Raw genomic sequence first — 27,886 nt, 5'->3', positions numbered from 1 at the left:
CAATGTCCTTCTCTTCTTTAGACCTCCCTGTCTTCTTACCTGTTTTTGTCGGCCATGGCCTGTCTTAAGACAAAACAAGCATATCTCGAAGAGACACAGGGACTGTCAGGGCCGCCCGGGGCATGCATGTAGCAGCTGGCAGGGCAGAATGATTCCCAGCATCCCTTGGGCTTTTCCCGGAGCCGCCCCTAGCTGCCAGCACCGTAAGTAATCCCTGCACCGTGACTGAAGACTTCCCAGAGCAGCAGAGCTTCTGGGGGTGCTGCCGTGCGAGCGCCCTGGCCACAGAAAGTGGAGATGAAGCCCCAGGCCGCACAGGCTGATCCAGACCTCGTTCTGAAGTCCCAGCCTAGTCAGATTTTACTCTGATGTAGTCAGAGTCTGCTCTGGTCCAAAGGCTCCTGCGAAAGAAGAGATGATGGAAAGATATACCTCTGGGAGAGAGAGCTCAGGGGAGCCCTTGGCACAGTGTGTGTGGGGATCCCCGGCGTGTGCTCTGCACAGGGAGTCCATCCAGACTTCCAGTCCCAGTGCCCATGACCGAGAGGACAGCCCAGCAGCAACACAGCCAAACTCTAAGAGGAAAACAGAATGCAAAAGAACCTGCTGACACAGAAACCTGAGGACAAGGTGCAGTCTCTATGATATTAAGACCCATGTTTCCAACCCAGAAGCCCCGTCTGTTTGCCTTAGTGTTCACAAACTACTTTGTAATAGGGACTTTGACATTCTGAGCAAAAAAATAAGCCGCCACACAAAGGAACCTTGCACACACCCGAGGAACTACTGAAGTCTACTGTCTATGGACCTAGTTTGGAAATGACCCACGTCGTGGGCTGGTGCCTTCCCCACCAGCCTCCAGTGCAGAGCCTTCCCAAGGAAGTGTGGGAGCCCTTCCAAGAATCTAAGGAGCACCCCCAGGAAGTCTGCAGACCTTCCCGAGGAAATGAGGACCTCCTAAGGGAGTGTGAGGGTGTGAAGATGTCACATGCTTACAGAGAAGCCAAGTGGAACCAACCTTCATTACAACTCATGAAGCGGGAGGCTGGGTGGGTGGTGGACGCCTTTAATCCCAGCACTCGGGAGGCAGAGGCAGGCGGATCTCTGTGAGTTCAAAGCCAGCCTGGTCTACAGAGTGAGTTCCAGGACAGACAAAGCTACACAGAGAAACCCTGTCTCAAAAAACAAACCAGAGCAAAACAACAACAAGAATAAAGTGGCCATCACAAGCTACAAACCAGTCAGGCTGTGACTGTTTTCAGCTTTGGGGACACCGTCCTCCTCCTGAGATAGGAGTGCTCCACTTACCCCCAACTGCACAGAGCACCCCTTTCCTATCTAAGTCCCCTTCTTTGATCTGTAAGACCCCGTCCTGGCACCTAACGAAGGTGGGTCAGGTGTTCAGTAGACATGTGTGTGCCCCCAGGCACTGATGCTATAAACCTAAAAATGAAACCACATCACACATTATAAAAAGCATCGTCTGCGATGGGAGCCCAATCCTCACTTCAGACTGTGCAGGGCGGCTCTATAAACCCCACTGTTCTCCAGCTCTTTCTGTGTGTTCCTCATCAACAGCTACCAAATCATGCTGGATTGCTGGCACAAAGACCCCAAAGAGAGGCCCCGGTTTGCAGAACTCGTGGAGAAACTCGGTGACCTGCTTCAAGCCAACGTCCAACAGGTAACGTTTAGATCAGAAGGATGAATGTATTCCTAATGGAATTGGAAAGAACAGCAATAAAAAGTGGTGTATGTGTGTGTGTGTGAGAGAGAGAGAGACAGAGACAGAGTATGTGAAAGTGTATGTATGTGTCAGGGAATATGTGTGTTATGTGTTTAGAGTGAGAAAGTATGTGTGCTCGAGTGTGTGCACGAGCGTATGTGTGTGTCCTTGGAGGAGAAACTTCTGTGATTAGAGGTCTGTCTTTGGTGTTTAGGATGGTAAAGACTACATCCCGATCAATGCCATCCTGACGAGGAACAGTGGCTTCACGTACTCAGTCCCCACCTTCCCTGAGGACTTTTTCAAGGATGGCTTTACAGCTCCAGCGTTTCATTCTGGAAGCTCTGATGATGTGAGGTGAGATTCTGCTCCCCAGTTTTACCACAGAAAGAAGAGGGGATAAGGACAGAAGGCGGGGAGGGAGGAGGAAGGAAAGGAGGAAATAGAGAAAAGAAAGAACCGCCATCTACTCTGCCTCCTGAGTCCAACTGTTGTTAGCATTCTGCCATGTCTTGTCTGTATGTTAGTAAGTTGGAGGCCTATGTCTTTTCCTTTTTTTCTAAATTTCTAATGAATAAGACATTGTATTTTCTCAAGGTATTATCTTATTCTAGAACTGTAGCCTGATTTTCATGACAATGACTTTGATTAAACTTTACATAAACTAAAACTAGCGAAGAGTAGTAGCACAGGGCTGGGATCCCAGAATCCAGGAGGCTGAGGCAGGAGGATACATGTTTAGAGCCAGCTGGGGTTACAGAGTGAAACAGGGTCTCAAAAACAACAACCAAGAAGAAGAAAAGTTACATGAAGCTAAATAAAACTAAACCTGGTGGCGGTGAATCCCAGCACTTGGGAGGCAAAGGCAGGTGGATCTCTGTGAGTTCAAGGCCAGCCTGGGCTACAGAGAGAGTTCCAGGATAGCAAGGGAAACACAGAGAAACCTGTCTCAAATAACATAACCACACACACACACACACACACACAACCAACCTTCTCTTTTTGTTCTTTATCTTCACCTAACCAACATTTACATACCGCATTACTGTAGAGGAAACTGGGTTCCAGCTAAGAGAACAAATAGTTACTGAGAAAGTGTGCTAGCCAGTGTGGGCAGTTACAGCGTATGGAATGTGTGGTGGCCCTGTGGTCACAGAAATACATGCTCTGGTCTGGTGTTGTGCTGGCATTTTGTACATATCAACAACTTCCATGTGCAGAGCTGTTCCTGCAAAGTACGCATTATCCCTGTTTGACAAATAAGGACCTGTCCACCCTGTCACCTGGAGAGATGGGAACTTAGTGAAATGTGTGACGACCAAATAACTGAGTTTGTAACCCAGGAAGATGGACCCGCTCTCCAGGTCCCTAACGCGGTTAGGGTCCCTTTAGAGCCTTCTGGGATCTTCAGCTGCAGGAGGCACAGCTTTCAGGCTGGACCTCAGTTCCGTTACCAGGGAAACACAGGAGAGGGATGCGGCAGCTGGAAACCACTGGCAGCCATCTGTGACAGGTTTTGAAGCCGTCCTCAGGCAGCCCAGAGCTGTGAGGATGATAGGTGGACATCACTGCTCAGACCTGACACCTAGCCACTCACCTCGTTTTAAATGATAAAGCCTGGCTGGGGTAGAAATGGGAAGAAGGGCGGGAAGCTAACGTCAGCCCTTCTAGTAGGTTGCTTAGCCAGAGACTCCAGAGGAGTCTAGCCCACGAGCCTGGGCCTTGCAGCTGCTATGACTACCAGACAGCGGTTTAGTTGATGAGTGGGTTTGCTTATGAGCATCCATCCAATGGGATATCCCATCAGGCCTTTCCAATAGATCACAAATGAAAACTGGCAGGTGGTCACTGAGAAATCTTACAAACATCACTCATTTCTCCCGATTGTACTTGTGGTCCGGAATGTACCACGTGGGCTCCCCTCAGTTGTACACTGAAATCAGCTGTGAGGTCTCAATGGGACATTTATTTGTCACTCCATGTCCTCTTAGGAAGCAGACAGCAATAAGTGATAAGATGAAGTCACTCTGCCTCCTGGGGCATTGGTCTCGTGTGTCACCAAGACACTTGGGCCAGATGAGGTCTCATTCAGAGCTCCTCTACAACTGGCATTTTTTGACTCCATGAGGAACTGGAGTGGACCCTTTTAGGGTTTTCCTGAAGACTATAAATAAACTGTGAGTTGACCGCATGGAGGAAGTGACGTCACCATGAGGATTCCTAGAGGGTACTAAGGAAACTGAGGCAGCTGGTATTTTGGTTGGTAGGTGGGACCCGCCCAGACTCATCGAAGGCGTGTGTATTGATTATTTTCCTGCATTGATTATTCTTTCTACTTCTTCCTTAGATATGTAAATGCTTTTAAATTCCTGAGCTTGGAAAGAATCAAAACCTTGGAGGAGCTTTCACCAAATGCCACCTCCGTGTTTGAAGTAAGTCACCATAGTGACACCCGGTGACCTCTGCCGGAAACCTCTTCTTGTATGAGCACCCAGCCCAGCAGCGCTTGGCCGGTGATTGACAGAGGCCAAGATTGACAATATGGGGGAAGAACAGATGGCCAGACCTCACCATGCAGAACTGATCTGAAAGAGAATTCCGCGGTTTGAAGAACTCCTGGGACTCACTCAGGGGCCGTTCTTTTCCAGCAGTTCCTGGGAGGGGAAGCGGAGTGGTCCTGTGTGTATGTTCACTAGACTCCCTTGTAGGCTGTCAGAGATGCACCCTTCCTTGAGAGTGTAAGATGTGTGAGTGGCTGGGCCTTGTGCTATAGCATACTAGGTCTGAAAGAAGTCCATGTGGGCCCCAGACCCTTCACCCTAAGGCCCTGCAGCCGAGCAGCCACGTTCCCACCCAGACACACTGGTCAGAGCATGCAGAGTGGCCGGCAAACCAGGAGCTTCTGTTAGCAAGTCTCTGGAAATCCCTTGAAGGGGACTGACAGACTAAGATGTGGGGAGGAAGGCAGAGCAGGAGTGCACGTCTGGTATGGCTGACCGTGGGCTCCTGAGACAAACACAGTGCCATGATTCAAGAGCAGAAACCTTGATGCCGGGGCCTGAGAGACAGCGGCACAGCAGTTAGGAACACCGGTCGCTCTTCCGGAGGATCCAAGTTCGGTTCCCAGGACTCACATGGTGGCTCACAACCGTCTGTCACTCTAGCTAGTTACAGGAGACCTGAAGCCCTTTTTTGGGGGTACCAGGGTGCACATACATGCAGGAAAAAAATTACCCATACACTAAAATACATGTTTCAAAATAAGCAAACAAAGACCTGAACCGCATAGACACTCAAGATGAAGGGACGTGGTGACTTCAAAACAGACGTTCCCATGTAGAATGCCGTGATCAAGTAGGTAGTGTTTCGAGCACCAGGAACAACACTCAGCGAACCTCAGGATTTCTCAAGCTTAGGCTCCCCTACAACGTGGGGAATGACGGCAGCATCTTCCCCGGCCTGGGTCCCCGCTGGTGTTTACACAGCCCAGGGAGAGCCTTTGAGCGAGCAGGGACCGAGTGTGGAGTCACTCCGACGGGACATCACACTGTGGTGGCAGAGTAAGAGAGCCCCGCCCTGAAGATGACTGAACCACAGTAGTTCCTGGACTCCAAGGCCAGGGGGGACCTGCCAGTGCCACAGACTCGCCAAGAAAAAGAACCAGCCGCCTCTGTAACTCCCCAGGAATTTTACGTATGGCAGCAATACCCATAGACAACCACCAGGATTAGTTTTTGTTTTTTTCAGAGACTTGTTTTGTCTGCCTTCATGTCTGTGTGAAGGTCGTGGACCCCCTGGAACTGTAGTTACAGACAGCTGTGAGCTGCCCTGCGGTTGCTGGGAATTGAACTTGGATCCTCTGGAAGAGCTGCCAGTGCTCTTAACGGCTGAGCCGTCTCTCCAGCCCTGATTGGTTTTAATATATATGATCATGTGCATGAAGGTTTCACACGGAAAATATGAAGCAGTTACATGCAATTTTCCATCCTATGTGTGTATGCATGTGTGTATGCGCGAGAGTATGCACATGTGCATGTGTACTTGCCCATGAACGTGTATGTGGGGTCCACTGGCCAAGGATGGGTGCCTTCCTTACTTGTTCACCTTACTGGAGTTTTTGCTGTTTGTTTTTTTAAGACAGGGTCTTTGAATGAACCCAGAGCTCAGAGTTTGAGCTAAACTAACTGGCCAGCAAGCCCCTGTCTCTGTCCCCACCTCCCACCGCTGCCGAGGCTCTGGGGAAGGGTCTGGAAGAAGGGTCTCGCAGTAGCCCGGAACAGACACCATTTGTCTCTGTCAAGCTCACAGTTGGCAGTGCAGGGAAAATGCTCAGTGCCAACGGGCAGGGGGTTGTGGGTGATGAGGGCAGCACCTCAGAGGTGTCTCCCCAGTCCTGTGGAGCCTTCCGAGCTAGGCGGGTGAGGCATCTTCCTCTTTCCTCCCACAGGATTACCAGCTGGACACCAGCACTCTGCTGGCCTCCCCGCTGCTGAAGCGATTCACCTGGACTGAGAGCAAGCCCAAGGCCTCGAGGAAGATAGAGTAAGGAGGTGGAGGTGGGGGTGGGCGAGGGTGGGGCGTGGAGGAGGATGCCGGGAACGATGGGGGGGGGCCTGTTCAAGGCTACCTGGCCTCCTAGTGTTCAGGTATAGCAGAACCACCCCCCCCCACTCCCCGCGCCCCTAGGGGCAGAGAGGGGACATCTATTGGACATAGAAACCCCGGGCTCTGTGGCAAGGAAGACTGGGCCCAGAGAAAGGAAACCATGTAGGGAGTTCATGCAAGAGGCAGGCCTAGCCTCAGAAGCACAGGGCCTTGGTGGAAAGGAGCCAGATGTGTCCAGCTGTGAAGGGAGGGCTGGGCCGTGTTCACAGGCTCACGAGACACCACTCCTGTTTCCAGTCCCTAGGCCAGCAGGGTCTACACAAGGAGACAAAGTCCTGTGTGCCACCCTGAGAATCCAAACTTGCACACTAAGGGTTTTCTGCATCCTGCTGAACCCATTACCCATGTCTCACATGCGGATTTCTCCACAAACCGCTGCCTTGACCCATCGGTCAGCCCTTCCTCCTGCTCTGTGCCACTGGCAGAATCCTGGGGCTCCTGCTGGGCATTCCACTGGCATAGACGACTTCAACGGTTCTCTATGCTGGAGGCTACCTACCTATCTACCTACCTACCTACCTACCTACCTAATCTACCTATCTACCTACCTACCTACCTACCTACCTACCTACCTACCTACCTATCTACCTACCTACCTAACCTACCTATCTACCTACCTACCTACCTATCTACCTACCTACCTAATCTACCTATCTACCTACCTACCTACCTACCTACCTACCTATCTACCTACCTACCTACCTATCTACCTACCTACCTACCTACCTAATCTACCTATCTACCTACCTACCTACCTACCTACCTACCTACCTACCTACCTACCTAACCTACCTATCTATCTACCTACCTACCTATCTACCTACCTATCTACCTACCTACCTAACCTACCTACCTACCTATCTAGTTGTGGGGCGAATCACAGGTTCCCAGGATGTGACAAGATACTGGGGAAAGGCAGGCAGGGGCCTATTTTTTGTTTAAAAGCTGATCACAGGAGCTATCTGACTCAAGAACAGGAGAGGGCTACTGCCAGGGCTTGTTTTCCAGTCAGAACCCCAGGGTTTGCGCCACCTCATCAACACATCCCACTCCCAGCCACCGGCATGCCCGCTCCACCCAGTGATACCAGACGGGCACGAGGAAGGCAGTGTGACCGGAGACAGGCAGGATTCTAGAACAGGTGCAGACAGCTGGCCCACTAAGAAAAGGTAGGGCTTCGTCCTCTCCCGGAAAACGTCTCAGAGACATCTGGTTGACCATTTGTACCTTTCTCTTTAGCTTGAGAATAACAAGTAAAAGCAAGGAGTCGGGGCTTTGCGATGTCCCCAGGTCCAGCGTCTGCTTCTCCAGCTGTGGCCACATCAGGCCTGCGCATGACCACTCTGAGCTGGGGAAGGATCTGTGCTGCTCTCCACCCCCAGACTACAACTCCGTGGTGTTGTACTCCTGCCCGCCCGCCTAACGCTTCACACAAGCCAGACAACTAGCCCGACAGTATTATGCATATATGAGTTTACACTTATTTCTCTCCACAGGAGCCGGCTGCTTTTTGTGACTTAATAGTGCTTTGTTGTTTTTGTTGTTGTTGTTGTTTGACTAACAAGAATGTAACCCCAGATAGTGACAAGTGAGGAACACTATTGCTCAATCCTCATGTGACTCCGTGTAAGAGAAATCCTAAGCCCAATGACTCACCTGCTCCTGCCCCCAAAGCCTCAGGGCACCCTGGATGGGCATCTGCTGGCCATGGCACCCGGCATGGGTCCTTGTGCCCATCTACCCTCCCTGCAGCTGTGGGGGCAGGCGCAGTAGGGCCCCTAGCTCGCAGCAGCATGCACCAGCCCGCTCTGTGTCTCTGGAGTCCTCTAGCAGGCATTACGACACTTATGGAGGCGAGGAAGAGAGAACAAGAGGGACGGGAAACGGCCTTGGGATGTGTCTTGTGGAGACGGTGGAGGAGAGGCCTCCTCAATGCCGCTTCATTGGTTTCTCATTCCTGGCCTCTGCTTTTTGGGCACCCTACCAAGAGGTGACAGGGCAGAATGTATGGGACATTTTCTAGATGTTTTCAGGAACCACAGAACATCTTACGTTGTTCCCTGGGAGTCTGTTTCTGTTGTCCATTACCATCCACAGCATGTTTAACACACATCAGTGAGGGTGGCACTTGACTCTCAAGTCATACTTACCATTAGTTCTTCTAGTGAGATGCACTGAGATCTGACCCAAGCTTGGAGGCCTCAATTTAGCCTATTGCTCACAGGGAGCTGAGCGGTCCAGTTTGGCCTAGCGAGGTTGTCCACCAATAGACTCAAAAGCCACATTTTAAACAGTCAGGTTCTATTTCAAGTATTAATATAGAGATAAGAAAGACACTTTTACACCATCCTGTTTATACAGTTAGCTATTCAAGGAAGCTGGGGAGAGTTAAGAGAGTCTAGAAGATTGTTTTCTCTGTACCCAAACCAGGATTAATGGACTCGAACCCAGAAAGACAGAGTAAACGCTCCATGTATAATGGCCAAACCAATTACACCCACAGAGCTGGGACCTCAGTTTTCTTTTTCCTTTATCATCTGTTTCACCGCCTCAAGCCAATCTGAGGGGAGCAGAAGAGCATTAGCCAATGTTTACTAAGCACTTTATGCTCACTGGAAGAAGAGGCGACGTGTGGTTTGTGAAGCTATTTCCACAGCGGGGACTCAGGCTATTAGTCAATGAGCCATCAAAAGGAAAAAAATAATCCTATTTTCATCTGTTTCAGACCCTACCTGGGGGTCTAAGGATGATGGGGACAGGGTAGAAATGGGGAGACAGGGTAGAAAAGGGTGCCTCCTCTTTGGGGTCTAGAGATTTTAAGCCCTTGGATCTCTAGAATTGGCTCTGTTAAATGTTGTATGTACAAATTACGGTCTGTGTGTTTAGGACGTGTGCACCTGCTGACGCCAGTCACAGCAGGGCAGACATGAGTGGTTGCCTTGTGAGAGCAGACCACGCTTCCTTTATGCCACTTGATTCTATGGCCTGACCAATGGCATGTCTGCCCACGCCCCTGTGCACCACACTCTTGACGTTCTGTCTGACGAGACCGGAGGCTCGGCACAATCCCCAGTGAGACAGTGAGCAGCCACGGTGACTCTTGGGGTACTCACTGGCCAGGACAGCCAAGTAGGAAAGGGCTTTCAACCAGGAACTGGGTAGAAAGAAATCAGGCAGGGCTGGGGGAAGACATCCTTGTGTATCGGCAAAAGCTCGTGTCAGCTGGCGAGTGTCTAAGTCAGGCCATCAGACACAGGCTGCCAGAGAAATGAGTGATGTCAGCATTTTCAAATCATTCAGACATTCAGCCATTAGTGAAAGAAGAAAACCTTAGCCAGTCCTGTACTATTTTGATTTTAATCATCTGATTCTTAATCAATAAGAGACTTTAGCAAGGTCCCTTTTCCCACAAAAGTAAAGAAAATCTATTGGGATTCTCTGGCTCTGCTTGAGGACTTAGCTTTGGAGTCCATGGAAGTCCATCAGCGAAGAGAAAGGAAGAAGACAGATCACCCGAGTTTTTAAGGCAGGAAGACAAACGGCGACGTGTGGTGACACACATACCTCGCTGCAGTGTGCCCGTTCGGACGTTGGGACTCGGACAGTGACGTAAGGCCATTTGCCATTTGAGGCCAAAGTGGTCGGCACAAAGAACGAACAAACATTTCTCCTAGTGTTCAAGATCACCAATGTGTAACCAGGGAGCTGAAACCTCAGGCAGGTCTAGGTTAACCCGAGAGAGATCCCCAGGGGCCCACAGAGCTGTTCAAACCCTGAAACCTGCTGCACAGGCCGGAGTGCCTTGCTCCCCTGCCTATCAATCAGCTCAGTCAAGGAAGAGGGCATCTTTTGACCGACCGTGGTAGGAACTGTACCTGTATGTGTGTGTGTGTGTGTGTGTGTATCTGTATGTTTTGTGCATAACTATTTAAAGAAACTGGAATTTTAAAGTTACTTTTATATAAATCAAGATGGTATGCCAGAGACAGAACTAAGACATGATCTGGTCCCACCTTTTAGTCATGATGAATGTATTTCGTATATTATCTTCATTTAATAAAACTCACTTTCAAAACCAAGTGTTTTCTTACTTTCCTTGTAAGAGAGGGAAAAAGGGATGCTGGGTGTGCCTCGGGGTGGGTGGGGTGACGGCGGAGTGCCGGGCCAGCTCACGAAGTATCAGTTATCAAGCAGGACGCAAGGAAGATTAGAGCAAGCACGACTGGAGCAGGGGCATGTGACAGATCCCCCCCCTGGTCCCACACAGTGGCAGCTGAGGCCACAAGGAAAGGAAAATTCACAGAAGGCAGTGCATTTGAGATTCTCTAGGGACAGAACCAGCAGAATGAAACTATGCACGTTTGAAGGTGACTCATGAGGGTCGAGGGGCGCAGTGGTCGACCACGGCGCTTGCTGTTCTTGGAGAAGATCTAGGTTTGGGTCCCAGCACCCACGTGACACCTGGAGACAGTCCGTAACTCCAGTGCCAGGAGACCCCATGCCTTCTCAAGAACCAGGCGCTCATGTGGGGCATATGCATACATGCAGACGACACACTCATACACAGAGAATTAAAACAGCTAACACTTAGAGTTATTACGTTGGCTTAGCAGTACGGTCAAAACAGTCCAGTGACAGCTACCTTATGCCCAGGGGCCGAGAACTTGGTTGGTCCTTGGTCCCTGAGGCTAGATGCTTCAGCAGTCAGAGCTGCACAGTGGCTATCTCACACCGAAGATACTGACTTCCTGGTGGTCTGTCAGTCTGCAAGGCTGGTGGTCTTCCGTCCACGTTGGAAACTGGGAAAAGCTAGTTCTCAGGAAATGAGGTCAATTAACTCAGCGGCCAAGGGAAGGTTAGGCAAGCAGAGGATGAATGATCTTCCTTTTTCTGAGTGCTTTTTACCTGGGCGGCTACCAGATGGTGCCACGACATTTGGGGTGGGCCTTCCCAGGTTAATTAATACAGCCAAGATAATTCTTCAACTAAGGCTCCTGCTCAGGGGATTCTAATTTGTGGCAAGTTGATTATTTAAAACTAACCACCACAGACAGCTTGCCCAGAAATACCAAAATGAGTGAGATCACGAACCAATAAATCTCACAGAGGGGCTGCTGGCTGCCTATGAGGAGCAAATAGTTAAAAGCAGGCATCTCCTCTAAATGCTCATTTTCAACTAATAAACAAATACACAATTACAAAAATACGTGTGTATTGTGAGCACACGTAGATGAGAGGGTAGACGTGGGCAACAACAAATGGACAAAAAAAGCACAAAACACAAGAAATTCCCCCAAGAAAAGTGCTACACCTTAGATGTCTCCAATCGGCCCTATGGATTACATCCTGGAAGAGACATTCAGGCACTAGACATAGAGTGGCTATTCGTGTATCTGGCTGATAATACCCTGGGGAGCTAGCCTGGAGAAACACAAGGCAGGAACTAGACAAACATTCTTGGGTACAAACGCAAGACAAAAGAATACATGACCAATCTCAGTAAACTTGAGAGGTATTTATTTAGTCTTCAAGAATCGGAAATATTTTTAAAACACTGGTTTTTGAACGGACATGGTAGCTGGCTGCCTTGGGTTGCGGGGGAAGGCTAGTTTTCATAACTAAGTCACTCATTTGGGAAATGATTTGAAGAATGCTTCAGGAACCAGCTTCGTGTCAGAAAATAGATATTTTCTCACGACTCTGGAAATTGACAGGACATCTGAGAATTATTTTCTTCAGCATCGGGGTGACCTAGTAAATGTTTCCTAGACTCTGCAGAGTAAAACACACCTCCAGATTTGGGGCTTTCATAGGTCAGGAATGCTGAAAAAACTTGCTGGGTCCCAGCACAGGGATGGCTGGTTCTAGTTCTAAAGGACGACCAGAAGCCCGCCCCGCCCTTCCCTTCGAAGGTCACACAAACTCCCGCATCTTGCTCTAGCATCTTGCTCTAGCATCGTGGTTGCACACCTCCCTGGTCTGTCCTTCACACTAGAGCTGGAGTAACTGTGTCACAGTACTCTTCGGTAGCCTTTCCCCTGGGGTCATGGGCCAAAACAAAGGTCCACAGGTGGAACACTCGGCCTTCCTTAGAAACTTTCCAAGTTCTCACGTTACCCCGTCCTAGCAGCACACATCTCTCTGTGCATCCTACACTCCTGCCCTTTCCTTCCCGTGGGGCTGGCGACTCCACTGCCTTCAAGCCCTCCCTCAGCACGGGCTTCAAGAGCCCTCTGTCCAGGCCACCCTCTGAAACCGCACCACCACATCCAGAGGGGCAAACATGGCCAGGGAAATGAGAATTACAGACAAGAGGATTTTCGTGGTATTAATGTTCCCTACGCCAGAGGCTTATGCTAAAAAAGTTATGTTATCTGATATTTAGATTCGACTACTTTTTTTTTTTTTTTTTTTGGTTTCTCGAGACAGGGTTTCTCTGTGTAGCTTTGCACCTTTCCTGGAACTCACTTGGTAGCCCAAGCTGGCCTCGAACTCACAGAGATCCGCCTGCCTCTGCCTCCCGAGTGCCGGGATTAAAGGCGTGCGCTACCACCGCCCGGCTGAGATTCGACTCTTTATTTGCTAAATCTGGTAACTGCTGGTTCTCCTCTCCTAACCATAATTACCTTCTAAACACTACATACATGCTAGTCTCCCCTTCATCCCAACCAAAACCTATGATGATGTCTTTTCAACAGTAGACTGCATTCTCTCTTATGTATGGCTTAGAGCATGTCTACAAGATTTATAGTAATTAACTCGGTGTAAATACAACTGAAATAACTGTCCATGGAATGAGAAGAAACAGCTGGAAGCTCCAAACACCAGAAAAGTATCTTCCTTTGGCTTTGAGAACTACACCTGACATAAAATAGACAATAAATATCCAAACCTTTCTCCTTCTGCCTCTGCCGTCTATGTGGAGGGAGATTTCACAAGGGCCCCTGTAGATGTAACCAATTGTCTTATTAAAATAAGAAACACAGAGCCAATGTAAAAGAGAAAGCCGAGAGGTCAGAGCTCAGAGATAAAATCTTACCTCCTGCAGTGCTCCTAACTTCCCCGAGAGAGCTACTTCCTGTTTGTCTGTGTTTAAATAGTCTTTCTGTTCTGCCTTCTCATTGGTTCTAAACCCAACCACATGACTGCCTCATCACTGCCTGTAAGTACCGCCCTCCAGGTCTTAAAGACATATGTCTCCAATACTGGCTGTATCACTGAACACACAGAAATCTACCTAGCTCTTCTAACCACCACGCTCTTGCTATGGCTCTAATAGCTCTGACCCCAGGGCAACTTTATTTATTAACATAAAATTAAAATTACATTTCAGTACAAATAAAATATCACATAGGCCCCTGTGGGTTACAAGTGGAAGAACAGTCCACTGCCTCAAGAGATGGGATCAAGAGCTGGCTGCACCATTGTCGGAGTTCACCGAATCCGACACTGGCCTGGCTTTAACAACATCTTACCCTACAAACCTTACAAACTGGTCTTCATTTGATTCCTACCCACAAATGTTTCTCTACAGAAGCCCCCCCCCCCGCCCCCTTGACAAGCCGTCTGCCCGTCTCCACTGGAAGCAATCTCCTCTCCTTGTCGCGCGCCGTCCTCCCACTACGCCTGTAGACTCACCTCTTCAGATCACAGAAATTCCAATCGTACAGCAAGAAAAACCCCACAATAAAGTACTACTTATGGTCAACAAATGCTAACGTTTTGGCACAATTTATCCTTGTGGAATGTTTCTGGAGAAACTGGCAGAGTCTCTCCTCCATGTGGCAAATGACCCCAAGACACACTTAGCCAGAGGGTGCAGCTGAGTAGAAGCATCACAGCTAGCTCTTGTGAGGCCCCGGGGTCCCTCCCCAAAGGGGGAGGGACTAGCTCATGCCACTCCCTGTCCTGTCAGCAAGCCCTCAGATCTGCAAGCCTTATTCCCACACAGACCGGCACAGGAGACACACAAGTAAGTGGTGAGCCACCGATCAGACCTGCTGCCATCTCACCCCAAGGAAGAAGTTCTTCGAAACACATAGGTAGTAATCTTCAAAACCCAATCAAGACCAACAGCACTGTGTTGTTGTATGAACTGGTAAAAAATAATATCAGAACAAAGACAAGTTTATCTCTGCAATTCTTTATTAAAAAATACTGCTATACACATAGAGACTGAGAACAGGGTTAAAGATGAGCAACAGAGACTGGGACTGTGACGTTAGAACTTAACATACTGGTGCTTTTTAGGGACAATGTTGATATTCAAATGACAGAACCAAGGTCAAAGCAAAGTTCAAGGGCACCCTCAAAGGCATCTGCAGAGAAGTAAATACCAACAGGTTTAGAAGAGGCACAGACAGCTGAAATGAGAGACACTACATGATTTCCAGGTTGTCCTTTCCGTGCTCTGTCTGTCCTAACAGGAAGTTACGGGGAGTTCACATCCTTAATTCGACACTCTCAGATAGTAAAGGCTTCCTATGGACTAAATATTAACTTTCAGACAACCTCCTAAATGGGTTTACATTGTGGAAAAGAGGGCTCCCTTAAAAAAAAAAAAAAAAAAAAAAAAAACAAAAACCCTCCGCCCAAAAAACACCAAAGCAGAACTCAGAGTTCTTTTGAAACCATTCCCAATAAAAATGAAATGAAAAATAAATATAAAATAAAGCTAAAAAAATATGCATTACCTGACACCAACTGTTTTCTGGCTGACAATATTTACTCATGAAAACGTTCAGCTGACTCCCTTAACTACCCACACCAAGCCCTGAGGTTCCTAGGGGCTGAAGCACACTGGCGTTTCCGATGCAGACATTGGGTTTGTGATGTGAACCTGCCTTGCAGAGGGGAAGTTTGCTGGTCTATGCGGATCAAGAGGTTCAAGCCCTAATTTACCCCTGCCCTTCTTTAGCATTCACATAACATTGGTCCACAAATGAAAATTTTCAAAAAGTTCCCAGGCCCCCAAAACTAAAATAGATGATCCCCTTTCATTTTCAAAGAAAACAATATTGGAAAAAATCTCCAGCCCGCTTATAAATTAAGCATTTCATATTTCTTCTAGAATACAAGTAGTTCTTTTTTGTACAAAAGAATTACAATATGATTTGTCAAAAAACATATAAAAAGACAGCTGCTCTTCCTCAAATACATGAGCTAATGATAAAGACTTTTGCGTGTTACATCAAAAGTTCTTGTTCCTCTTAAATAAAAGGCCCTTTTAAACAAAAGGACCATCATGGTGGCAAATGTTCATTATCCTTCGAATAGTGAACATTATGTTCTTTTAAATCCATCCAGATCAAATGCAGCCATTGATTTTCCATTGACAACTGATGCGACCACTCGTGGATGCAGACGTGCTTGTTAGACATGTGACCTGTGTCTCTAGTCAAAGCTTTTCGGTGAAGAGAGGTGCTTTTTCTTGATGCAAATCTCAAGGCAGAGAAAAATCATTTTAAAGCTTATAAAAAGTGGACAGAGAAATGTTAAAAACTTCTCTGAAATATACAAATACGTATGCTTGTTAAAAATGAAGACAGTAACGTCAGCTGCAGGTGCTTGGGAGTCTGTCTTGACCTTCTGAGTCTCTCCATTCTCTTCCTAGTCTCGAGGCGCACACCCAGCACAAACTGAACACTCAGCTCTGAGAAGGAAATGAAGTCTTCATGGCAGCCTTAGGAGAAAATCCCTATGTATTTGGCAGTCTTCGGTATCAAAGTGACCAGAAATCTCACAAATACTTGAGGAGTTTGGCGACAACGGTATGTCCAAATAATAAGCGTTCCAAGGAGGCAGGCACACTGCGAACTTTGAGAGGGCTCTCAGGACGGTCCTGCAGTCACTTTGGGTTAAGCAGAGAGCGCAAAGGCACAGCGGACAAGTGTCCCTCCAGAGTCTGACTGCCAAGCATCGACCACTGCTGCGCTCCTCCGCCCACCTCCTCCACAGTGTCTCTAAGTCTGTATCCAGTGTAAAGTACCATTATAAAGCTGTAGTTCAAAGACAAAAAAAGCAAACTGCAAAGACCTTAGAGTAATACAACTCCTCAACTTCAGGCCTTCAACACAATTTCATTTTTGCTATTAAAAATTGCATCAATGTAAGTGTATCTATCTGACTGGCAGGCTCTTTGAAGAAGGCTCCGAACGAACCTGGAGAAGAGCAGGGCCTGCTCCTTCAGCTACTGTTCCGATCGTTACCTGGAAAAGGATTTAAATCAACAAATAGGGGAAAATTCATATTCAACAACTCACTGATATTTCTCTTTGTGTGTTCTTAAACACAACACAAGCTTCAATTTGAGCTAATGGTAGGTGGCACACAGAGCTTGCATACGATACTCTTAAGGACTATGCACTACTACACTGTACTATTGACCTGGCCCGACCCCCAAAAGCAAATTCTGCATCTCTTGGTGGCAAAAAGCTGCCTCTTTTTGTTTCCCAATGTCCTTGCAAATAGTTCCCTTAATAAGTATACAATGTGGCAAGAGGTCAAAGATCAGAAAAAAGTCTTTAAAAAATTAAAATTAGTGCATACACAAGTGGAAAACAGAAGCAGGAGCATCATTCACTGACATAAACTCTTCACAGAGGCCTGTGGCAGCCAGAGTGCGTAGAAAGTGAGACATTCTTCCTCTCAAGTAACAGTGCACCTGACCCAAGTGCAAGAAGCTCCACTCCTTCCTTCCTTCCTGCTCATCGCCCTGGTGGCAGGAGACAGCGACAGGTCACCGTAGTGCAACTGGCTATAGGCTCAGTCCTTCACCATGCCCTGTGGACACTTTCAGCAAATACTACAACTGACCATTTGCAGCCGCAATCAGTTCCTGAAAGGTATTTTCAAAGCAGCGTTTTAGGTCACTGTACGTCACCACCAGCACGCTCTTCTCATCCCTGGATATCAGGCTTATTTTCTCTGGCACACCAGCATCTAGCTGTAAGAGGTAAGGTATAAAAAAATATGTAGTTCATATCTCGAGGAAGAGAGCTAGCTGATTTAACCCATTTAAGGACAACACTTTCGACAATGATAAATGAAATACTTAAAAGTACTTCTGTCACAGTCCCTTTCAGATTTTCATAAAATTTCAATCAATTTTTCCCCCCAAAGAAACATTACCATGTTTCTCCTGCCTGCCTTACTGTCTAAAACATGTTTGATTACTATCTTCTGGTCAACTTGGCACTCTTTAGTTATTTACCTAATAGTTTCCATTTTGTATATTATGAATACCAGTGCAAAACAGAAAGGATTAAGTATGTAGTCTTTAGGAGAAATACACAGAAGAACTATGGTATCCACAGCCCAACTGTACTCCAGAGAATGTCAACTAGAAGTCACCAATGAGTAGTTGGTGTCCACTCAGTCCCTTACTCTCTTGCCATTTTATTTTGTAAAGCGTCTCTGTTTCTGTGGCTTCCTCTATGGGCGTCCACTCCAGCTTCTGGGGTTTAGCAGGAGTGTTTAGGACACGGTTCCCACTGCTGCTTCCTTCAGTGTCCCACCAACCGACTCACTGAAACAGGTTTGCATTTCACTGTAGGCTTAAAACTGTCAAAATGTTTTACCAACAATTTCTGTCAATCATTCCCATCAAAATGACCTTTCGCAGAATCTTAGATTTGAATCAATATGGTCTCCCTTTTACTGTATTCTTCAAACTTGGAAAATTGACATCCCAGATTTGGAGTAAGTTTTATTTACTACCGTACGATAAGGCTTAGTACAGTCACTGTCAGTATCTACACACTCCTAACACAGTTCTACCCACTATGTGCTGACATCCGCAATACTAGGCTATGACGTGTTAGCGCATGTTCTACTTACTGCTCCCCAAATGTCCCCCCTTTAACAAGTTACGGAGGATGAGCATGGGAGCAGCACCCACCAGAGCAGCGGCAGGCAGCCCCGTGTGCTGTGGATATCACTCTATATAAATAAAACGCAACAAATGGCGTCCAACGTGTTGGCAAGAGTTTCTACCTAAAACCTGAGAAAAGATTCTAAAATGGAGCTAAAAACAGCTTCCTAATTGTCTCTCTCAAATGAGCAGCAGCCTGCCGGTTTGAGTTTCTGGCGGGTTCCTAGTGTGCGAGCTCGATCTGCAGTATGGCGGGAATGAGGCCTCTGCAAGTGGCACATTAAGCTGCGTAGTGGATTTAGCCTTTGCTAGTACAAAACAAAAAAAAGAGGTTTCTGGGCTACACGCTGCTTTGATAAAAGCTTAGACCCACTATTTCTGAGACTTGATGACTCCCAGAGCTGTCGGAAAACGTACCACTGCCATGTTGGGAAGCTGAAGTGGGCGGAGCCAGCAGCCACAGCGCCGTTTCGGGCTTACAATGGTACAGTTTAAAGCAATAGGCTCAAGGCTCAAGGTAATATAAAAAATAAGCCACGTAACGATGGCTACCACACAGAGAATCTGGATTATGTTGTCTTTGATATTCGTAACTGAAGAAAAACATTTGATTGCAAAAGCTGTTGAGTTATGCCAAAATGTATATTTTAAAAGTACCTTGACTTCAAAATTTGGATATAAGGATATGTTACTTTGGAAAAGAGGTTCTGCTTTTGTCTCCACAGAAAGCCAGAGGCTGTGGATTTGTTCCAGATTAAGATACATCAGGTTTCACCAGCCAAGACCCCCTGAAAGGTCTCCGATGACACCATGGCCCAGATGATCCAACATCCAGACCGGTTTCAAGGCAACTGGTTCACACAATACAGCCTCACGGACTACCCCTGGCAGCACAGGCTTCCCTGCAGGGCTACCGAGCATGGTTTTCTCTGGACATTCTCTCTCTGCTACTTGAAATGTAGGGACGGGCAGGGCAGGATTTCTACAGAGTTGAGGGGTGAGACACATATACTCTAGGTCACTCATATATAAAGACAGTCTTTGCTCAATCTTTTTTTCCTCTTTCTACTTTTTAAAAACAAAGAAGGGAAAAAGGCCATGGATGGATATGGCCCCCGACCACTGTTTGGTCAGCACCTGATTTACCCACAGCTGTATACGAAGACGATGATTTACTCCCGAACACACCTCCTCTCTCTCATGTATGTGTCCCACGGTGGGTACAGGTTGTGGAGGTCAGAGGACAACTTGTCAGTCTTTCTCCCCCCTACCCCCACGTTTGAGACAGGGTCTCTTTCACCATATGCACACATGTGCCTACACATATGCAAACACACACGCATGCAAGCAGTCACACGGTACACAGTTTTCCCTACTCACTGTCCTCCTCCATGAAACAAATGACATGTCAACGAAGTATAAAGGAGGAACGCAGTCCTTTTGTGATTCAAAACACCTGTGGGTCACGACCCCATTGAGGGGGTTGGCTGGCCTTTTCAAAGGGCTCTCATATCATGTATGATGATTCTTAACAGCAGGATATTACAGTTATGAAGTAGCAATGGAAATCATTTTATGGTTGGGGGCCACCACAACACGAGGCACTGTATAAAGAGTTGCAGCGTCAGGAAGGTTGAGAACCACTGCTCTAGACGATCCTGCTTTAGCTTCTTGAGTGTTGGGATTCAAGGTGTGAGCTGCCACGCTTAGTCAAAAAAACAATCTCACTGTCGGTCTGGAGAGATGGCTCAGAGGTTAAGAGCACAGGCTTCTCTTCCAGAGGTCCTGAGTTCAATTCCCAGCAATCACATGGTGGCTCACAACCATCTATAACGAGATCTGGTGCCCTCTTCTGGCCTGCAGACATAGCATGCCAGTAGCGAAACGATTGGAGTACATGTAAGGTAGAAGTCTTAAAAAAAGAAAAGAAAAAAGAGAGGGAGAAAGGAGAGAGTGGCGCGTGTCTTAAGATTCGCTGCACAAGTGGGTGTGGTCAGCAGTACTAGCAGGTATAGAAGCGATGGTCTGACTGTGTTCTTCAGTCTTGTCCATGGTCACATACGCCAACTCCAGAAGTTGGGACGGCCGTTATTGTACTTTAGTCACACTACAAGCCCGGGTGGTCTACCAAGTAGGTGTAAGCGAAGCTGTTGCTGTGCGTGGTGACTGAGCACTTGGCGCTTGCACCAAGGCCTGAGCACATCCCGTGGTGGCACAAAGGAGAGCGAGAACATGCCCCAAAAGACGATCATCCTCGTTCACGCCTCTGCCCTAGTCCTCGTGCACCGAGGCAGATAGTGGGATACACACGACGACGAGCGGTACTCGTCTACGAGACCAAAGTTCACGCACAACTGAGCCCCACAATTGATTAAATTGCAAAAAATAAACTGATTATTAAAGACGACTAGTATGTTAATTCGAGGTTTCTTGACATACAAAGTATACCTTGTGGAGACAGGAGGAATTGAGTGATGACTGTGAAGGTTCCGACCTCAAGGGGCCGAGGCAAGCACACTCATGCGCGTTCTTGTGTGAATGTCCCTGATGAGAAAAGGTCAATGGATCCCTACTATAGGGAAGGTTGTGCACCTCACACAGACTCGCCGAGTGGTCGCCAGCGGTCTCGGACCAGCCAGGTCAAGGTATGCTTCTGTGCTTGGAAACGTGCGCAATGCGGGGACACATATAACGCTAGTCGTATAGCAATCTCTCCTCCAGCAGGACAAGTTAATACTCTCTGCGATGAGGACAGATAAATGCGGTCCTACCAACGAGAGTTTTTGGCAGAAAATTCGAGACGCCTCTGAGTACCTTCCTAGTAATACCCCAAAATATGGAAATAAGAGATGAGTACAGTACATATCTGATTAAAGCGTGACGCTTAACAAAGCACCGAGAGCGATGACTATAACCCTATAAGCGCAAGACACAACCAATAACTCGCAACAACTACTCAAATGTCAAGGTAAGATCCATCGACTCGGTTGTGCGAGAGCATTCATCTTCCCGATTTGTGGGGAGTCGCTAATCAACTATTCCGCTCGAATGTAAGAATCACGCAAGCACAGCTACAATCGTTATTTAGCTACTCTCAGGGTAAAATAGCGGCTGTCTTACAGTAAGAGACAGAGAAGAAATTCGTCATGTAGTGATGACTATTCGTCTCGTGACCAAGAGCATGTAAAGGATAACCATAGACTTGATCGTATACTCGCGTGCCGATCCGAGTACTCGCCTCTCAGGTCATGGAAGTCCGGAGACGAGTCTATGGCTAAGTTTCCGACTAATATATATCTCGATATCACGAATCATATATAATGAGAGTATTGGATGGTGTAGACAAGCAGGGATGATCTATATATGTGACTGACATCTGTCACACACTGTCCTGTGAATCACCCAGGCCGTCCACTGGATAGGTTGAAGGCTAAGATAGACACATAGCAGTTAGACTCAGGTTCAGGTACTTCTCTCCCTGTGTCGGAGCTCACTCATGGCTACCCTCGAGGCCGAGAGGATGCTGCAGCGATGGTCCTGACTTGACGTGGGTGTTCCATACAAAGTCTACAGCGAGTTGCGTGCGTGGACGAACGTTAGGGGAACCAGCCAGGATCGAGGCGAAGCTCCGTCGTCACACTGGATGGCAGCGCTGCCGCTGGAGAGGAGATGGGCTCAGCGCGATGACAAGTTGGTAGCACGCGCGAAGACAGCGCGTGTGCGTGCTGTGGAGCGCAAGTCATCTGCGCCGGACGTTGCAACGTCCGAGAGTTCGCAAGAGCTGGGACGTCTAAGCGCGGGGTGCCGTCTGGAGGCCGCCTAAGGACGGATTAGGCGCTGGCGATTTCTTGGTAGATGCTATTGAGAACAGAGGTTAGCAGTGGAAAGTGCGAGGGTTGATCGCTCGCTACCGTCAGTGCAGTGCGGAGTCGACTGTGGGAGAAGAAGTATTAGACGTGTCGTGTTGACTATCGCGCTACTAGGGGAGCCGTTGCCCACTGAGAGCACTTGTGTCTCCGTTCCAACTCAGCGCCACGGCTGTCAAGTGAGCATAAACACACAGTAGTCGTGGATGCGACTCATTGGTCGCCACAACTATTACGACCGATACATGTGCCTATAGTGAAAAGGCAACTTAATGCATAGTTCGAGAGATGTAAGTATAGGGTCTTCTCCGTGAGACAATATGTCTACCAACATAAGGTAAGACAACGGCCAGAGATCCTGATCTATACTACAGCAGATAAGTATAGACGTCGACTCGACAGTACTATATGAGGAGTACAGTAAGATCCTCCAAGGCGATCAGGGTCTCCTGCCTAAAGAGCTAAGGTCCCAGGGGCAGAAAAGCTGGGAGCTACATGCTCGAAACCGTTGCACGCATGTTTAGTATGTTAGTCTCAATAGTAAAACGCTGACTCGAAGATCAAGCACGAGCGCGTGGTATAGACGCCACAAGACATCTGTCGAGATCAAACGGAATCGACTATCAAGACCGCTAGCAAAACCCTGACCCAATCGCGAGACCTACCGACAGCATGAGTCGCCCCAATCCGATCGGATCGGATCCAAGGCCTGGGCGGAGCAGCTCGTCGGGTTGAAGGAGCGAGCGCAGCTACGCCGTAGCACTGAGGACAACGGTGCAGGAAGAACGAGCACCAGAGCTCTAGCAGGGCACTTATATCTCTGGCAACAACAGCCCTGGTTCCTGCTACGATGTATCTAGACGCGCTAACCTGGTGTCATGCTTCCATTCCTCTGCTCTTTGCTCCGCCCATCTTCATGCATTCAATTGTCCAAAGTCCTCATATGGGTTTTTGTGAAAGGCAGTTAGGGATTGGTCAGGGATTCCGGGCTGTAAAGTCCGTGGCATGTCCTGTCGGCAGCTGTGTATGCTGTTTGTGAGGACCACGGCTGGTGGGCCTCTGCAAACAGTTAGGAAGATTGTGCTGACTCTGCACGGTGGCTGAGTACTCCGAGGAGTTCTGGTCGAACTGTTAGACGATGACGGCCACAGCCCGATGCTACTCATGCGGTTCCTCCTGGAGACGAGGAGAACATGCCGACTGTTAGCGCCTACTACGATGCGACAGCAACAGTCGTAGATATGAGCACTGTCAGCAACGTGGTGGCAACAGAGGACAACTGAGCAGGAGCTGTAAGTATATGATTGACTAAAGGCCGATTTTGTGAGTAGGTCGAGTGGGAGAGTCAGTGACGGAGATGAGAATTTATAGGTGACTTAAGAATATAGCGTTGAGAGAATAATTGACACCTAGAGTTACCACAGTGATTGCGTTATTGTAGCCGTAAGACACATCTGGTATAAACTTACGAGTATATGTATAATTATAAGTTTTGATAATAGAAAGACTATAAGGTTGCCTGTCACGATCAGTCCCAAACTGAATGCCCCCTGGGACCCTTCCGCCCGGTGGTATCACTAAGACTAAGATGTTGTTACGGACTAAAGATTAGATGCTGTATGTAGTATTGTTATTCACGAGCCCACGATAAAAAGTGTGAGACTTTTGTGAGAAGAATGGTTACATAGTAACATGCATATGTAGAGGAAATGTTGACCCACAGCAGGTAAGGTTCTCATTGCTCGGATTGCGTATAAGTAGTCGGAGCAATCGTCTATGGAACTTTCTTCCTACTCTATTGAGTGTCAAATATCGAATTGTCACATAACTTGAAGAGTGTAACACATGAGAAGCGCAACAAAATCGATCACTCACTAGCGTGATTGCGCCATAGACAAATCTACACTGGATTACCCTCATTGTATGACGTATGTTGCGATCGGATATGTATGCGAGAACAGCTTGTGCTGTTCATGACTGGAGATATCAAAATCAAGAGAGTAGAATGAAACATAAGGTCGAAGAGTAGTCACGCAGATGTCATTTAAGCCCTAGAGACATGTAGAAAAAAGGCACTTTCCCCTCACGCTGGCCCGCCCCGAGCGAAGAGCATCCAGCGGAAGATGATGCTCGATGACTTGCGGGATAGGTCGGTGATTGTGCGAGGACCGTAGCTTGTAAGATGGCTACCATAGTACGAAACAAGATATAGCCACGCTTGATGTGATAGGAGGAACGAGTTATGGAAGCAGGCGTCACGATGAGGGGACTTGGCCCTGGCAGTAGTGCAGTTAAAAATTCTACTTATTTGATATCTCTGGTCTGAAAGATATTTAGCTGAAGTAGCAAAGACTGGTACGGATGAGCAGTAAGGAATACTTGACTGGTGTCATGTTTTAGCTGAAATGACATTGCAGACATGTTAATACAGTTAACTGCGATGTTAGCTCCCTCCACGACAATATAAGTTCACCCCGAGAGTGAAACAATTGAAGAAGGCAGTTCTTGCGACTATGACAGATAAGACTGAAAAACGGGACACAATAAGGCAGAAACTGAGCACCAGAAAGAGGAATAACCCGCGAAGGTAGAGAAGTCCGACACTCGGCAACTGTGGAAGCGAGGCCCGGAAGAAGAATGGGTGTGGTAAGTTTGGGGGAAGGTTAGAACGTGCTGGAGACGCAGAATTGGATGAGCCTGACTTCTTCGTCACAAGCAAGTACCACGAACCAGCGAGAGAATCGAGCAGACGGTGACGGTGCGTAAGACCAGGATGTCTGCGGATCAGCTAACGAGAGTGTCTGAGTGCATCCAAGGGAAGAAGGAGTTGAAAGTACAGCCACGGATGAACTCAAAAACGAGTGCAAAGGTCATAGAGCGAGAATCAAGCCCATCGTACCCGCCTGTCCAGTGTAAGGTATCGAGCTAACTAAATCACATTGTGTGAGGAAGAGATGCGTTTACGACCACGGTGTATCCGAGTTAGACTGGCGTGAATGCATACTATTTGCAGCTCAATATCAACGTCTCAGAGTATGGTCTCTGTGGAATAACTAAAGATAGTGAGTTTAGAGATCAGTAAGTCCGTGATAGTCTGATGAAAATGCTTACTTACATTGTTTGAAAGAACAGGCTCCATGAGGCGTCTGTGAGAGAGAGTGGCTCGCTCGTGCTTGCAAAAACACTGGGAACATATTACTGTGTAACAAATGAACCTTGTGTGTTGTTCTCGTAAACACCAGGAAGACAGGAAGATGTCGACCAGCTGGTCAGTGTGTAACACCTCATTGAGTATACACAGTGGGAATCTCTATACTCATTTACTCTGCTCGCTCAGGAATACACCTATGCCATCTGGCATGCTGTGTTTAAGGTCCGCTATGAGATACAAAATTCGCAGGAGCTAAAGTGACAACAGCGCCAGATATGGATATGAAAGATGAAACAGCCGTTCTAAAGATCCATTTAAGTAGTAAAGAGGAAGGATGGAAAACGGATGGTAGAGCTAGCGGCGCTCCGCTTGAACTGACCGATGGGGAGCAGCCAGAGGAGTCAGAGAAATACGACAAAGCGGTTGCTTGTTGAGAAGCAGCAGTAGTGTTGCACCGGCTCGGTCAGCTGCCCTGGCGTGTTAGAGCAACAAGTCGCAAGGAGTCGCGGCTCGTGTAGCGTTACGTGCAGGTCTTAGAGCGTGCAACACATACTCGTGCAGCGGAGCCTGTTTCGAGCAGATGGAAGCTTACCGAAGTGACGCCGTCGAAGCAGGACCAGCACAACTCACATGTGCTCGATAAACTGTCCCTCAGCTTAAAACAGCAAGAGAGTGTGGATGCTGAGAAACAGCAGATGAGAATAGATGCATATACAACAATACTTATATATCAAAGGCGATGACATCGTATAAAAAGCGCATGTGCAGCAGGCAAGAAACAGCGCACGCTCACCGAGTGTACTCTAAAATGCTCGTGCGCCAACCAGTTGATCCGAAGAGGCATAAGTCTGCGCGACGCGAAGCGCGAGAGTCTTCCTAACAGGAGAACAGGGCACTGTGGCTAAGATGCAGCACCATGCGATATTAGCCGTGTAGCCCTCGTACGACTTCGAGAGTGGCAAGTGAATGTGAGGCAAGTTACAGGAGTTGCGGACCGCGAGAGAACTCTGAACCATTCCCGGCTTGGAGGCTGGTGTTCCGAGGGTTGTTGGATTCTTTTCTGAAGCGAGGCACTGGGTCTTGGTAACTTGAGGCTTGCCCCTTTTCCAGGACAAAAAACGATGTAGAAGGCGATAGACTTCCGGTCCCTGTAGTCTATCTCGTCGCGTATGGTATACAAGTTAGTGCTCCACTAAAGTGGTTTTAAAGACGATGCTGTCGGAAGTACATGGAACGCCTTACTGCTGCCTCTCGCGGGGTTCGATTGGTTCCCACATTTTAGGTGCCTATGAAAGTGAACTGAAACAGTCTTCACATCTTGAACTACCTATGAAAGACATTTTAAAAAGCACAGGGATAGTAATCGTCCAGGGGGGCGAATAGAAAAAACATCCAAGATGTTTTAAGACCAAAAGATAGGGAGCGTGGTGGGACCAGATCTATGTCTCATAGCAATACCGCCGAATCCCGACACCCTCCCACGTTCTGGAGAAGTGTATAAGAGCTCGTGTTAGAGAGACATTACCTGGATTGTGTTGCGATAGTCACACTCAAGAGAGGATATGCACATTGATACAATTTCTAAGAAAGAGATTTAAAGTACTCACAGTAAGACAAAACCAACGGATGGGTGTAGACCCATTGACGGGGTACAACCGAAGTCGGTATGGAACGACTAGGATGATTAGAGCTAGCATCTAGACACCCGAGTGGTGGCACATGTGGAAAGCGACTGGCAGGACGCCGCCACCAGCGCGAAGCAGCCGACAGTAAGATGCTGTATGGGCGCATTTACACAAGAATACAACCACTTGGACACATATAGCAAGGTGCGTTCCTCGATAGACAATTCACTATTCTCATAACTGGGAGCAGCGTCGCAGTGAGAGTGAGAAAGACCGGCACGTCTAGATAGCCATGATTTCATTTCACCACTCCGCATCAACTGATAGGTGGGTCAGTCCAGTGGAAGAGAGAAAGGTAAAGACAAGGAAGAAGAAGGTTGCGCCAAATACCCGTACTCGGAAGAGCACGATTGCACCATGGAGATTCTCGAGGCTGTGCTCAGTGAACTTGGGTGCGACCGGTGCAGCGCGTGTTAGCGCCACGTGGTGTCGAGATAGAAGGGAGCAACACGAGGCGCTCGGGGCAGCAGCGGAAGAAGCTCTTGTCCTCACTGTTACGCATCCTCGCACTCAGTGCGCGAGCATATATATGTGTGGTCGCCGGAGGCAGTCGCGATCTGGGTGAGAGGCACCCTGATGTGAGGGGACAAGGAAATGGGGCTCGGGACGGGTGGGACCAGGGAGGACGAGGGACCAAGCACATCGAGCTATACGCGACGTGTGCCCAAGTGGACTGCAAGGCGGGCGGTCGGGAGGGTGCCCCCTGTGTTTTGCAACGTGCTCGACGCAAGTAGACGCGGGTGAAAACCAAGTCGTCGAGTAGTGAAGCACTGGGGGGGGGGGGGGGGAGAGGGTGGAGGATCGGAAGCGTTCGCGCCTCTGGTTCTAGGAGTAGAACCATGGCCACTATTAGTTTTGGACCACGAGAGGGGGTCTGTGCTATGTTGATCGAAGAGAGAGAGCTATTAAAGTACTTGGGGG

General features: G+C 48.1%; 2 protein-coding genes across 2 annotated transcripts in view; one reads left to right on the top strand and one right to left on the bottom strand.

Moving 5' to 3' along the window:
- Positions 1–10,471, top strand: part of Flt1 (fms related receptor tyrosine kinase 1) — a 167,845-nt gene extending 157,374 nt beyond the window's left edge. Inside the window, exons 26-30 of the mRNA XM_028878044.2 lie at positions 1,579–1,684; positions 1,941–2,083; positions 4,074–4,158; positions 6,174–6,268; positions 7,631–10,471. Coding sequence (XP_028733877.1) covers positions 1,579–1,684; positions 1,941–2,083; positions 4,074–4,158; positions 6,174–6,268; positions 7,631–7,814 — 613 coding nt within the window. The 3' untranslated portion in view covers positions 7,815–10,471. The remainder of the gene's footprint in view (positions 1–1,578; positions 1,685–1,940; positions 2,084–4,073; positions 4,159–6,173; positions 6,269–7,630) is intronic.
- A 4,047-nt stretch (positions 10,472–14,518) lies between these two features.
- Pan3 (poly(A) specific ribonuclease subunit PAN3) overlaps positions 14,519–27,886 on the bottom strand; it is a 126,674-nt gene continuing 113,306 nt past the window's right edge. The window contains 12 exon segments of the mRNA XM_028878019.1: positions 14,519–16,599; positions 17,207–17,369; positions 21,969–22,082; positions 22,175–22,196; positions 22,795–22,891; positions 23,238–23,377; positions 24,217–24,315; positions 24,693–24,802; positions 25,873–25,935; positions 26,074–26,156; positions 27,365–27,522; positions 27,619–27,735. Coding sequence (XP_028733852.1) covers positions 16,577–16,599; positions 17,207–17,369; positions 21,969–22,082; positions 22,175–22,196; positions 22,795–22,891; positions 23,238–23,377; positions 24,217–24,315; positions 24,693–24,802; positions 25,873–25,935; positions 26,074–26,156; positions 27,365–27,522; positions 27,619–27,735 — 1,189 coding nt within the window. The 3' untranslated portion in view covers positions 14,519–16,576.

Source organism: Peromyscus leucopus, chromosome 23 (assembly GCF_004664715.2).
Source record: "Peromyscus leucopus breed LL Stock chromosome 23, UCI_PerLeu_2.1, whole genome shotgun sequence".
NCBI classification, from domain to species: Eukaryota; Metazoa; Chordata; class Mammalia; order Rodentia; family Cricetidae; genus Peromyscus; species Peromyscus leucopus.
This window is presented reverse-complemented; position numbering and strand designations above follow the sequence as displayed.